Source organism: Parus major, chromosome 10 (genome assembly GCF_001522545.3).
Source record: "Parus major isolate Abel chromosome 10, Parus_major1.1, whole genome shotgun sequence".
Taxonomy (NCBI): Eukaryota; Metazoa; Chordata; class Aves; order Passeriformes; family Paridae; genus Parus; species Parus major.
In genome coordinates, this window is record NC_031779.1 from 9,984,435 (window position 1) to 9,999,315 (window position 14,881).

The window sequence follows — 14,881 nt, forward strand, 5'->3', positions numbered from 1 at the left end:
GGGCCTTGGTGCCGCTGCGGCGGCGGGACGGGGCCGTCCGGACGCGGCCGAGCGGCAGAACCGCGCTGTTATTCCGGTGGCAGAGGCAGCGGCCGAGGGCCGTACCCGCCCTGCGCTATCTCCGCCCGCAGAAGCTGCGAGCGCGGCGCTCCGGAGCCGGCCTGCGCTCACCGCGCTTGGCTGACGGCGGGCAGCGGCACAGGGGGAGCTTATGGCACCTCCGTGAGCTTTACACAACCCCCGACATGGGCCGGCCGGCCTTCTGAATTGTCCTAGAACTGCAGCTGGAGTGTGGAGGGTACCCTCCATCAGCAGTGATTTATCAGAGGTTTGGAGATGAGGTGCAGACGGATTTGTTATTTAGTCTTAAAGATACGTGTCTGAAGTGAGATTTGGGTCTTAGAACTGTAGTCTGTCATTTTCTGCAGTATACTCTTCTCTATGGATAGTGCTGCAGCCTGGGCACAGTTATTATTTTGAGGCCACAGCGTATCCCTTGTCAGTATCGATAACAAAAGTGCTTCAGGGTGTCACCGTTGAGCGCCACAGAGTGCAAGGCATTACACTGAAAAGAATCAGTTTGCAGGCTGGGAATGCATGTCCAATTCCAGGGCCTCTCGCCCTCTGCTTCCTGAGGAAACTTGATAATAGTACAGGTTACTCTGAGATGTAAAGTATACTTGCTTTATTTCAGAGAAACTTGAAAGCGAACCGAAAACTAATAGAAAATTCGTATGCGTATTATACTTTGCGTTTATTTGCATGGACATCCTTGACCTTTCAAAACCTCAAAAGTTACACCTGGCAGAGGGAAAGGTATCATAGCATGCATGAATACTTAATTTAACCAGAAAATAATAGTTTTTTCTGGGATTGATTTTAATTTTGTGTTGGAAACTTAGTTGAGTTTTTTTATTTTATTTAAATGCTTAATTTTGGATTACATTTCAGGATTTACTGTTTGTTGGTTTTTGTTAAACATTGTTGCACTTTATTAGGAACGGTTATAAGCACAACACTGACTCCCTTAGCTTCATTGTCCAAGAGAGCAAAGTTTATTATTCTTAATCTTCTTTTATACACATGTTTGAGAAGGTCCGAGAGGTAAAACTCTCATTGGTCGTTAAAGCAACACATCCACCACCATTGGTTAAGTGGAACATTACCCCTTGACTGTTTCCTGCTAAAATTGTTGTCCTTTACCAAGGACTGTTTGGATTCTTTGGGATTCTTTCTTGTGCTTTCTCAGGCCAGACTGAGAGACTAAGCTCCCTGCTTACTTTTTGCATTTAGCATCCATGAAACATGACTTTGCTACATCATTTCATAAGTGTGATCCTTGACATGGAAAAGTAAACCTGAATTAACGGAAAGTAAATACTGAGAATAACTTCATTGCAAGTGATGCAGCACGAAGTGCCAAAGGCAGTTTGTAACTACTGCAGGCTGTGCAGACTGCTGGCTGGGGGCTGCTCTGAGGATGAGAGAGCACCCCAAGTTATCAATCAGAAGGGGTTGTGATAGCACAGCTAATTCTGTCTGCCCTGGGGTGGGCACATGGTCATATTTCTCATGTCTTGCTCACAGTACATGGTGACAATTCTGTGTCAGCTGCAGAGGGTGAGACAACAGCTGTCCTGAAGAAAGCCTGAAAAAAAATCCATCAGTGGTACTAAATAAACACAAACTTGCAGAAGTCTATACTGGGTCACCACTTACTATGGTACATAGGGCAGCAAAGCCCTCTTCTAGCTGTTACTTTTCTGCCTCAAGCTCTTCTGGAAAATTTCTTCTATTTCACAAGGTTCTAGCTAAGAGCGATTTCATTCTGGTTATTTGGTTGGCCCTACACAATAAATTTTAGGATGGAGATCTAAATTTGCACAATTAACTTTTGTCTGATGAATTTCTATCCTGTGGGCATATAATTTCTTGTCAGTAGTCATGCTGGAGACTAATGGGATTGCTCATCCAGGTAAATGCTGCTTACCAGTGTTTTCATAAACTTTTAGACACAGATCTTAACAGAGAAATAATAGACTTCTGCAGGAGTTAAGTGAGTGGGATAATGAATGTGCATCTGCGCACTAAGGGTACAGATCTCAGGTTCTTTCCAGCTGTTTATCTCATGCTCTCCTGAAATCTCTTGAATCACATGATTTTATTATTTTCTGTTGCAGGAAATACCTTCTTTGATGAGATCTTTTTGTTAAATGGGATAATACAGAATAATTTCTACCAGATTAGTTCATAAAATTGTATTTTTATTTAAGAACATTTTGTCTCTTTCAGCTAACCATGTCCTTAAATTCATCTACCCTTTTAAATGAAGAAAACACTCAAGGAGTAAAAAGAAATAGTGAGTGTCTGGAAAGTGTACTGCAGACTCCATCATCGTTTCAAGATAATCCACTTCAACAATTACAGTTAGCATCACAGGAAGTACTGGAAAAGGCAAAAAAGAGTGGGAGATCGAAATGCCCCCGATGCAATAGTTCAAGGATGTTTTATTGTTACACATGCTTTGTTCCTGTTGAAACTGTCCCTACCAAAGAAATTCCAACTGTGAAGGTTAATATTTCTTAATATTTTTTTATAACATCTTTTGGGTTTTAGTTACTGTGGACAGAGAATAGTCCATCTGCAGCTATTTCTTTTCTGACTCATTCTTTATAGACATTCATCTTGAACATAGCTATAAGTATGAATAAACTATAGTTAGATAAAATTACTGTTCTTACTTGAGGAGTTACATGTACAAACACTGAAAATGTTCCAATACTCACATAAACATTTATGTATCTTGTAGATGAGAATGTAGGCTGAAGTCACTCAGCTTCTCATGCAACTGTGTTTTCACTTAGTTGTTGAAAGATTCTTTATGGTGTTCTTGCGCATTCTTCAGTTTCTAACAGCTCTGGCTAGGACACAAAAAATTTGTCCATAACCAAGGGTGAATTTTACATGAAATGTAAAAGACATTCCTATATGTCATGGTTCTATAATTCCAATAACTGCTCTTAAAATATAAATAGTGTAATGCCTTTCAGCTAAGATACTTGGGGAAACTATCAGAGAGGACTAATACATTTTGGAAAATCAGTTAGGATCTAAGATGCATTTTGAAGACACTGTAGTTTGAAAGCATCATGAAAATACTTTAGAAGTACTTTGGAATTTTGACCTAGTAAACTTAGGCATATTTTCATTGAAATAGCCATTTTCACAGTTGGGTAAATACCTAATAGTGATAAGTATTCATATTTAGAACCATTATATTGCTGAAATTAAGATCACAACCAACTTACTGATTTTACTTCTGGAGATTTTACCACACTACTTCTGGCAGCATTCCAAAGTGCATCATTGCTTACACAGGTATTTGCAAAAATTGAATGTAAAAGGTGCTGCTTCTAACTTGTCTCTAGTTTAGCTCTAAACCTATCAAAAATTATCAGATGTTTTAATTACATGCCCATAGGAATTTCTCGCAAATTTTGAGTAAGTTTTTGTACAAATGTTCATAAATATGATGATAAGTACTGTTTTTTTCTTCTTTTGCTCTAGTTACCTTTGAAGATTGACATTATTAAACACCCAAATGAAACAGATGGCAAAAGCACTGCTGTGCATGCTAAGCTCCTGGCACCTGATGATGTTACAATTTATAAATACCCTTGCATTCCAGAATATGAAGAGAAGAGACATGAAGTAAGAGATTCTCTAGAGATAGCCAGGCTTTATGCTGGGGAGGTGCAGCTTCCTCCTGCAGTGGTAGTGCCCTGCTGGAAGAAAACCACTGTTCCATTAGTGCAGTCCATCCTGTGCTCTCTCAAAACTCAGCTCCGCAAACACGGAGTTCTGCACTGTAACCTTTTCTCCAGTGCTGAGAAAGACTGCAGCACTATTTAACCACCTTGAATTTTCTATGTTCATCACCTCACATAATGGAAATTGGATTTACTGTGTACCTGAAGAAATATTTTGCCTATAAACAAAAGTTTTCAACTTGGAGCAAGTTAAACAACAGTTGAATGTTGTGCTCATATTTAGCAGCTGCAGTATTTAAACCTCCTTAAAATTCCTAACATCCACTATGACAGAGGAAAACAACTAAAATGCAACTCTTGTCTCTCATAGCATAGAGCACAAAAAAGTGAGCTATGAACATGTATATGTTCATTTAAATGGTAAGCTATTTTTTTGGCCCTCCTGCCCCATATACTGCAGTGATAAGTGACATTTGAACTTCCTCAGGGCTGACACCATTGTCTTGGCTGAAAAATCTTTTTATACAGAAGTGTTAAGACTTAGTAGAGTGCAGTAGAGAGTAGCATGGAAGTAACATTAAATAAAAATTTCTGTTAATGATCTCAATTCTTTAACATGTTTTTAACATGGATTTAACACTATATTAGACAACAGAATATGTTTAAGAGATACTGTTTCATCTTGCCCTGGCTTAAATGTTTACAGACAAGGTAGAAAATTTCTGTTCTTTAATACAACGAATCCTGTTGTTTTATTAGATTTTATTGACACTCAAATCTCTTTGTTTTCTTTATTCAGATAGCACTTATATTTCCTGGCCCCAATTCAGTTTCAGTAAAAGATATTGCTTTCCATCTCCAAAAGTACACCAAGAAAGGTGTCTGTGCTAGTGACGATGACTGTTCCAGAGAGCCACTTCTTAAACAAGCAAAAATAGAACCTGAAGAAGAAAAGAATCCAAATGACTGCATCTCAAGCAGCAGGAGTGAAGGCACTAGACTGAAGAAGATAATATTTATTGACAGTACCTGGAATCAAACTAACAAGATAATAACTGATGAACGACTTCAAGGTAAAAAAATACAAGTAGATACTGAGATGTTATTGCTGCAGAAATGATTAAGGGATGTATGACTACAACAGACCTCAGTATGATGTAACCTTATGTGCACCCTATATCTGAGTGCATATGAAGAATTCAGCAGCCTGTTCCAGGGCTGTAGAATACTTCCTGAGCCAGACTCTGTTACTTTTCATGACATACAATTTATTTTGCAAAAAGATAATACTAGTACTAAGAAAGCATTTATATTTATTTCTCTCACTTCTCTATTGGAGCAAATTTCCACAGTCTCAGAGAAGGGGAGCTGTCACATTAGGCAGTGAACAGACTAAACTACAAAACAGTAGTTTTAATGGCCTCTGAAGGAAGCCAGGAAGATTCCTTTGCAGGTGGCTGCTCTGCTTTCCAGAGACTCAAAGGACCATTTGTGTACATGTTGGTGGCAGACAGGCCCCAAGAAGGTAAATGAGGAATTTAGGAGGTTCAGCACAGGTTTGTCCTGGCTTGGGTTCTCTTTCTCCTGAAGTTGTTAATGGACATTTCCATGAGCTCACTACTCTAGACAAAAAGGGAAGGGCTGCTTGCCCTCCACACCCTTTCAACTCTGAAAGCAGGAACTGGTAATTCTGCAAAAAGTTTTGTCTTAGGTTCTTTACAAGAAGTTTACATTTAAGCCTTCTAATTAAAACCACAAAAGACAAAACAATTTAGCAATAGCATTCCATTTCCTTTGAGATGAATAGGAGTTTGAAAATACTTTTATTAGTGCAAAAAGTGCACTTAGCTGGAAGGCAGGTTGTTAAGTTTATATGCAATATATATATATACACACATATATACTACTACTGATTCTCACTGTATCCTATAAGGAATTTCACAGACTTTCTTACATGGAAGATGAATGTTGCCTTGCTGTCTAGTCAGTTTATTAAAGAATCTTACATGTTAGTATGATGTATTGGCTAATTAAAATCCTGTTATAAGTATTTAGTTTAACACAAAACATACTCTATTAGCTACATTGAAGTATTACTGCAAAGAACAGAAGAATTGCATGTTTCAAGTTAATGTTAGGCATTTGAAACTTCTTTTAAGAGGATGAATTGAAGGAAAGTAACAGGCAGCCAGGGGAACTGAAAATTTCCACGGAAGCCTATGCATATATCAAAAAGTCATAATTGGTGTTACTTTGGAACTCTTAAATGGTTTCCAGTTTCCCCATGACAATGCTGATTTGGTGGACTACTCTCTCATTTCTAGAACATCTCAGTTCCAGCTGTTTTGCAGCCCCGTGGGTTTCTGAGCACCTTTCAGGATTGCTGTGAGATTTAATAGCATCATGCAAGTCACAGAATTTTAACCATCCACACATTGGACGTAACAGTGTGCATAGACCATGCATGTATTGCTTTCCTTAGTACTTGTCATAAAGAATATAAATTGCATTAATACCCCTTTTAGAGATTGCAGTTTTCACTTCCAAGATGAATGGGACAGAGTTTCTTTAGGCGTAAACTGATGACATTTTTATGTTGCACATACGTGAAAAATGGAGAACTGTTTTAATTCTTTAGTTCAATTACAAATGAAGTCATCATCCAACAAAATATTCATCATATGCTACAGTTCAAAAAGGAGTGTTCATAATTCCAAATAAAAAGTAATTGCCATACTTATTAAGTTACAAGAAATACTGAATGAAAACATTAATGAAGCCAAGAAAATGTAAAGAAAAGCCTTGTGTTTTGTAAGCCTATATTTACATAGACAATAAATCTAATAAAGTGTGATGCAAGAGAAAGCAAATGAGTATGTCAATCTTAAAATAAGCTGAGAGTACTGGGACAAAAAAATACTTCTATATCTTGGAAAAGTGCTTAATATATCTTTAGAAAACAAAACGAAATCAGTTAAAGACAGGAAATATATGAGAGTTGGTAATGCCTAGGATTAAGTACTTCATTAAAAGTGATCCCTAGATCAGAAAACAAACAGTTGAATCTAATGCTAATGATGACTTTCACACGAGTGATGAAGCTTATTGGTAATATCACCATGATTGTTAAAGAAACTGACTGCTTTGCTTTTTTCCTGTAAGCTTGAACTGCTTTGTATTAGCCAGCTATTTTATTAGCTGATACATTAGTACTGTGGGGTTTCATATGAACAGTGCATGTTTGAAAGCAAACATTGCTTTTGGCTGTATACAGATACAGCACAGATGAAACACTCTCAGTAACCTTTTATCCTTAACCCCCTCTGGTTTTGTATTTTTTTTATGAAATGTCCTAAAATCTTGTGTTTGAAAGTAACTGATACTGCACTTGTGGTAAGCTCAGTTGTGTCCATACTCTTGCCTTCAGTGAACTTTTGTTTGTATTCAAACCACAACTATGGGAGTTTCCACTGGAGGAATCATCCCTGAGTTTTACTTCACTGCTTTTAGGGTGGAAGCACTGCTGGATTTGATGGAAGTTTTCACTTTGGTTAGGGATGAGAATTCAAGTGTTGAAAATCCTTGAGGGCAATAAGCTTAATGCAGTTTCCTACTGCTATTCTAATTTTCACATGTGTAGGATTATTAGAGGTAAGAATTAGACTATGCTGTTTTGAGGCTTTGGTTCTGAAATGCCAATAATAACATTTAAATTCAGGGACAGATTCTCCCATTCAGGTTTGCTTTTTTTAAATGCTGTAATTAAGATTTCTTCTACAATGCAGGATACCATACATTCCTAACTATAAAGCAAACAATTAAATCCCTCTTGCAATTACACTGAAAAGAATTAAACACAGTTTGTAGGTTAAAAGTGTAGAATTACAAGTGCTGGGCTCTAGCCTGAATTTGGACTTTACTGAAGCTTTGCCGTCCATAACTTCCGAGCAATTCTTAGACCATACAGGTTTTTGTACTGTTACCTGTACTAAACTGTCCCATGAGACAGAGTATCAGATTGTGATAAAAAAAGGTAACTTTACAATCTGCTTCTGATATTGTTGACCCCAGTCTTCATGATCCAACTGCCCATCCTGTTTACAAAGTGATAGCACATTAAGGTGGTTTCAGTTTTGAATAGTTTGTGCATCTTAGGAAACATAAAAACTAAGATACATGTTTAAAATTCATTGGAATAATAGAATAGTTACAGAGACTATAAGTAGATTATTTTCTTGTGCCATACAGACACCAAATTCCCTCTTTCATCTTATGTGGGAATGCTTGTACTATCTAATAAATTTAATTAAGAGATGCTGTCATACTTATTCTTAAGTAATTTCAGTTATTTAACAAGCATAAATGAAGAGTTCCTGGCTGTTGAAAGTAGTCCTCACTTCAGCAACACTAACAGTCTGAGGGATCCTGTTTTACACTTGAAAAGTATAAACTTTGTAAAAGATGAAATAAAAATTTTATGAACATTGATGAGTCTTCATAGGTGTGGGTTGCACCCTTGCCATGTGAAGCAACTGCAGTTTGTTGAAGGGTGTGTGGCTGTTTAATGAAAGGATTACCTGTAATTAATTGCAGATATGAAGATTGTAACCTAGGACTTAGAGCACTTCATCAAATTCCAAAGTGGTCCAAAAGGAGGATAAAATTACTGCATCAGTTTCACAGATGAAAAACGGAGGTACAGAAAGAGAAATTTTTTTTCATGCAAGCACTGAGCAGGCTAGTAAGCAAAGTCAGAAAACAAAACTTAAGTCTTGTTTAACATTCTGGACACCAATCCACATTGTCTAATCTAGGTCATCTTTTTCCTTGACAGGGTTACTGCAAATTGAGTTGAAGACAAGGAAAACTTGCTTTTGGCGTCATCAGAAGGGAAAACCAGATACATACCTTTCCACAATAGAAGCAATTTATTATTTCCTTGTGGACTATCATCAGGAGATTTTGAAAGAGAGCTACAAAGGACAATATGATAATCTGCTCTTTTTCTTTTCATTTATGTACACATTGATTAAAGATGCCAAGTGTTGTGTGGGAAAAGAGTAAGCTTTCTGTCTGTTGGTGCATGACACTACTTTTTTTTTTTTTTTGTAACAATAAAATTCACAAACATAACTGGGATTTTTTTTTGGAAATAGACTGTACCCTAAATAAATGTCCAGAAGTGAGCTGCAGACCTCATCCTGCATGCTTGAGATAGTAGAACTGCTCAGATGAGCAGTCTGATTAGAGATACTTATTTGAAAATAGTTACGTTTTGCTAAATATTGCTGTACTTCAACCTACAGGTCTGATGTGCTCACTGTGATGAGCACATTTCCTGAGATGGGAGTGGAGGACTTGACCCCTCTTGCCATAAGGAGTGATCTCTTAACTGTAAGAAGGAATTAGCATGCTGGCTTTTCTTGTTACTAATACTTACATCAGATGTTTTCTTTGTGGTTTACACAGCAATACTGATTTCACTTTCATGGCATCAAAGGCTTACTGAAATGAGCAGATGGTGTTTAGTTGCTGAGGAGAGTGGCAGCAATACAGAATGAAAGAGCACATTAATTAAATATGAATTATATACTTTCAAGATTAATTCTGGAAAATTATTCTAGTAATAAAAAAGTGGTCTCTTTAAACACTGTTATACAGCGTATTATTCCTGTAGTACCATTCATGTACTTTTATATTGGGATTATTCTCAGCTTCTTGGGTATGTTTAGACTTACTCAAACAAACTTAATTGTTTATTACTGTTATATAATATCATTATTTGGGGGAGCACTAACCTAACAAATGTCACTATGGCATATTGTAGATACCAAAAATAAAAGATGGTGGTTCTGACCACAACATTTTTGACAGGGCTTCCTTATATTAGGCAAGCTGTGAATCTGCTCGTTTTCCCTTTTGCAGTAAAGGGGCAGATTACAACAGTGTAAGTATGAGTTTGTGCTGATGGGAGTTTTGTCATAGGTGTAGCACTGCTGTCAGAGTCACAATGTTTGAATGTAGCTTTGCCAAGCTATACCAGCTATACCAGCCAGTGCTGGCAGAGGTAATAGACCTGAGCTACAACTTTAGAGCAGAGTTATATGAATATATTTCATATAATACATTAATAAAACTTATATTCCTAAGGTAGAAAAAATGTTTCATTTGAGGTACAATATAAGATGGATAAATATTTCTGAATATTCTCAGAAATGTGTTACTTAAGACAAAATACATTTTGTCAAAGTGACAGACTGAAAAACTGGAATAGATTATTTTTTAAGTAAAACATCCCAGTTTTTGTTATCACTTCTAGCATACTCTTTAGAAGGGTATTCACACACCCTGGTGTGCGAAACAGCATCTTGGAAAATACTTCAAGAAAATGGTTTTATGCTTACACAACAATCCATCCAGGCTCAAACAGCTGGTTTGTATACTGCATTTTTAATGCTTCAAGATACTGAAATCTTAATATTGCTTTAAACACAAGATACAAATATACTCTCTTACATCATACTTCATATTTGTATGCTTATCTGCACAAGTGCATATAAAAGTGCATTTCAGTGGACAACAAAAATATATCCCCATTTGCAGAACAAAATGCTGATTATGTTATGTGAGTGCACATGAAATGTGCATGAACTATAACGGCACCACAGGAAACACAGGCTTGAAGTCAGAATGAGAGATAATTTTTCTATCTACCTACATATTGAGGTCATGTGCCAAGCAGTGAGAAAAATCAGCAGTCATGTCTCAATGCTATTGAAACAACACTGCCTATTCATTTGGTTCTTATTGAGAGGTTATTTTGGCTTTTTAAAATTATTAATGTTATTTCCTTTGGTATGAATTTTGATAGTCTTTTGACATTTCCATCTGTTCTGGTATTTCTTAAACAATGATTTTTGTAATTATTTTTTTTAAATCACACAAGTATAATATCTTGAGAAGGAAACTTTCACCCACTTTAAACAAACAAAAATAAAATGAACCCACTGACCTAATGTTTTACAAGAACCAGAGAGAAAAATCTGGGGGGAGAGGAGAAGTTACTTCCAAGACACATTTCCCTGAAAACATGTTTTTTATTTAAGAAGCAGAGGTCAGATAAAAGCTTGTATAAGCTGTTCTTTGTTACTTTTGGAAAATAGTTTCATAAGGTGAAAAATTGTTTCCAAATTTAAGTTTTGTATTCCTCACTTTATTTGAACAATGGGAATTAAGAACCTTTTCCAAAAGAAAATTAGTTTTAACTCTAAGATGAAATTAATGTACAGAAAGGATTTTAAATCTGGCACACTGTGTCCAAGAATTGGGTTCAGATTCTTTTTCTTCCAGTGCAACCTCAGTGTAATGCAAGAGTAATTTGTTATACCAAGGGACAGAGGCACACCTAATATCTGTAATTGGTTACGGTCTGTTGCCATTCCTCTGATAACCTTTTATGGGGGCAGGAAGGAGGTTATTGTCACTTCTGCAAATCTGTCCTGTCTGAGCAGGAGATGTAGTTGCCCCTTCTCTAATATATATAAAAATATTTACATCCTCTATTTAATTTTGATATTGGTATAAGCCAAACAAAGTCATCCATCTCACACTGAAAGCATCTCAGTACCACTGATACATTTCCCCAGCTTTGAGACTGAAGAAAAATTTTGTTCCACTAAATGAAAGCAATCAAGTGGTTAATCCTTTCAAGTGCAATTAGCAGCACTGACCTCCCTGTTCTTTAAATTGAGGGTCATGGGGAGGTAAAGGCCAGTTCTGGGCCTTTTCTTTCATATCAGAATACCCCTTCACTATCTCTTCTGTTTCCAAAAACATCAGAGACCAAGAGGGAAAAACAGGCTTCTGCTTCCATTAGCAGTAACTTAAACAGCCATAAGTTAAAGGGGGAGGAAAAGGAAGAGCATCTCTATCTCCTCTCACAACAGAAGACATCTGGCCTCCTGTGGGGAGGCCCCAGATAACAAAGAACCTGTCAGTGCAAACCTCCGCGATGTGTTCAGAGAACCATTTTACCTGCAGTCTGGCTCATTCATTTCCTGCCACTGAAGCCATCTGCTTTTGCTTATTGTGGGTATTTTTGTTCTTTGTTTGGCCAGGAGCATGAAGAGGCTTCACTTTAGCATGCCTGTAAGCTTGGTCAGAGGGAGTATTTAATCCTTTTCTCAAAATGAATAAGAGAGGGAGCTGCTGCAAAAAACAATTCCTTTCCTGGAAGGTAGCAGAAATGTCATCCAAGCCAAGGTTGAATAAAGGGTCATGTCAGTGCATGGGGTAAAGATACATTGATATTGAAAAGAGATGCCAACTTGGAATCTACAGCACAACCTCCCAAAGCACTTCTAATATTACCTGATTTAATTCCTTTGCTACTGCTTCTTGCAATTTTTGAGTCCATCTGGTTTTCCACATAGTCTTCAGGTCCAACTGCAAAGTAACACAAGGATCTGTTCTTACCTTTCCTTCACACTGTGTTTCAGTACTTTGCCTGAATGTGTTAAAAATCAGTCTACATAAGTGATGGTTATAGCATACTTCTATAAAATGTAATATGCTATGAAAATCCATCCTACCTACCTCTACCTTCAAAAGTGCCAAGAGAAGGAGGGAGGAAGGGAAACTTCCTATTAATTTCCTATCATTTACTATAATGCAGTTAATACACTCCCAGGTGCTATTAACTCGTGTCTCAGAGTATTCTGGGACACAGAAATTAATGGTGATTGCAGCACTATAACACCAAGAAAGCTTTCCTACCAAGATCAAAATATGTGCCAGTTAAACTCCTGATCTACTGATACCAGAATATGAGGTCACCTACTAAGGTACTGAAGGACTCAACATAGTTCCTAAACTGTTATTCCTTGACTTGAGGGTCACCGTTTTAGTAAAATCCCAATGCTGTCATTAAGAATGTTAATTGTGACTGATCAAACTTGGTAATATCAACATTTAAAGGAAGTGTTTATATGAAAAATCTATCACATTCTTCCTGTTGGCCTGTTAGGAAAGATCACACATAACTGCCATTTTATGGATTCAGAAGAGAAATGAGATGCTGTCAAATTTTGATTGTATATCACATTAAAGTAAAATTACTCATAGTGGTGTGATTTCTTCACCCTATCTGCCAGAAATAAATTGAAATAATTCTGAAGTTTCAGAGTAAGAGATGGGAACTAGTTCTCTAATGCAAAACAGACAGCAGACTGTATTTTCACCTCATGGAAAGTGGAAATTTTTGTCTAACTTTAGCAATGCTGGTGCGGTTGCCACATGATTTTACTGCTGACTTCTCAGACCACTGATGTTGCAATAGGATGTTTAGAAACATACCACAGAAGAGTGAACAGAAGAGAATGTGCTCCACCAACATACCCCGGACTGAGTCTGGCTCCTTCTCTGATCCTGTGCACTGTGCTTCCCTTACCTGTAAAAGTAATTTCTGCCTCTGAATAAAAATGTCTATCTGTGAAGCTGGGCTCATAAGCCAGTTTAACTGGCATGAAATCTAAAAGCTTTCGTACAATTTCTGAAATTATTTGCTTAGGAGATGGATACTAATAAGTATGGATAGAAGAGAATCAAACTCCTTTAAATTTAAGAAAGCATCCTTTTGTCTTTTCTACAGAAGACCAACACTTTGTGTTCCAGCAAAAGAAGTTTGCTCAAGCTGAAACTCAGCCTTCATTTCATTTCCTAATGTTAAATAAAAATTCGGTATTAAAAGAACATCGTAATGTTTTATTTCTTTCAAAAATTATTTTTGAGGTTTCAGTTTCATGACTAAATTGCTTGCCAAATGCAGCATGAATTTCAGCTGACCTGAAACTGCATTTTCTAGTGATTAGTCTATGCAGCTGAAACATGCAGTATCATTTTTCTGTTCACGTCTTTCTTTGGGCAGAATCAATGCCACAGTCCTTTTTTCATGTTTACAGCAGAAAAAGAAGGAATTTGGTACAGCTTCAATTGTCAGAAGTGTCACGTAGCACACCTCAGTCTACTTGCAGCAGTTGGATGATGTTACTTTTGTCTTTTAACCTCACACGCATCTGAGTGTGGTTACAATATTGGCTTTGATCTCTATACCTGTTTTCAATACCTTAATTCTTGGTTAAGAATACAAAAGTGCTTGCACTTTATTCTATCATGACTGTGTTGGCAAAAAAATATAACAAAGAAACCTTTACATCATCAAAAGCTTCCTCTTTTCTTTGAATATGGCTTACTTTTACTGGGAATCTGGTTTAAAATCCATCCTGAAGCAGCTGCCAGGGAATTGGCCAACAAAGTTATAGCGTCAACCTCTTGAATGCAGAATGCTCTCTAAGGTAGGCATGGTTCAGTTGATTTTGCTCATTCAAAAAGAATTCATTGAAAAAATAATGAAGAAACAAAAAAACATGCTTGAATTTTTTGAAGCCCATGAAAATGAACCCAGTAGGTTCAAGCAATCACAGTAACATGCAATATTTCAGCTGTTCCAACATACAGATGCTCTGATGGGAATGGTCAGAATTTGGTTTTCTAGGCCTCTGCAAAGTTCTGCCCTCTTGATATAGGCAGTGGTCATTTTCAGCTAAACATGTGCCTGTTTATTCATCTTTGAGGCAATGATTTAGAAAAGACATTTCTTGTTTATATATGTTGGCACTTTTCTTGTAAGAAATTAATATATCATAACTAACTCTGTACTAAACTGTCACTGTCTTTCAATACCTTGTTTTGTTTTTCAGAGTTCCAGTATTGGCATGCTACTGATAACAGAACTGGGATCTTCCTGTGCTGCTGAGTTTACTGTGTCATTTGTACCAGTGACCAGAGCCAAGTCTGTATCTCAGACAAAAAGGAAATATATTACAAAATGTGTTATTATGAAAGGAAAAGCCACTGCTTCAAGTTATCAAGACAACACCAAAGCACATTAATCAAGCATACAATAAATGATGACAGTTTGTTGTTTCATCTGAATGAAAAAATTAAATCCATCTGTTGGTGTTCAAACCTTGAATCCAATCTTGGCAGTTCCATGTGCTAATGAAAACTATTAAAAAATTTTCATGCATTCTCTATGCAAGATATCATAAAAA

The 14,881-nt window shown here is 36.9% G+C and overlaps 1 protein-coding gene across 3 annotated transcripts; it reads left to right on the forward strand.

The window, feature by feature from the left end:
• The first annotated feature begins 22 nt into the window (after positions 1-22).
• DTWD1 (DTW domain containing 1) lies at positions 23-14,807 on the forward strand. Of its 3 annotated transcripts, none has more exons than XM_015638643.3 (7): positions 23-341; positions 2,293-2,571; positions 3,568-3,711; positions 4,570-4,843; positions 8,605-8,830; positions 9,077-9,164; positions 14,528-14,798. In XM_015638643.3, the coding sequence occupies exons 2-7, from the start codon at positions 2,299-2,301 to the stop codon at positions 14,717-14,719; spliced, it is 1,197 nt and encodes a 398-aa protein (XP_015494129.1). In that variant the 5' UTR covers positions 23-341; positions 2,293-2,298; the 3' UTR covers positions 14,720-14,798. The 3 variants fall into 3 exon arrangements, with proteins under 3 accessions (XP_015494129.1, XP_033372979.1, XP_015494130.1); XM_033517088.1 differs by lacking the exon at positions 23-341 and adding an exon at positions 356-816 and having other exon boundaries at positions 14,528-14,807; XM_015638644.3 differs by lacking the exons at positions 23-341; positions 14,528-14,798 and adding exons at positions 358-816; positions 13,420-13,520.
• The last annotated feature ends 74 nt before the right edge of the window (positions 14,808-14,881 follow it).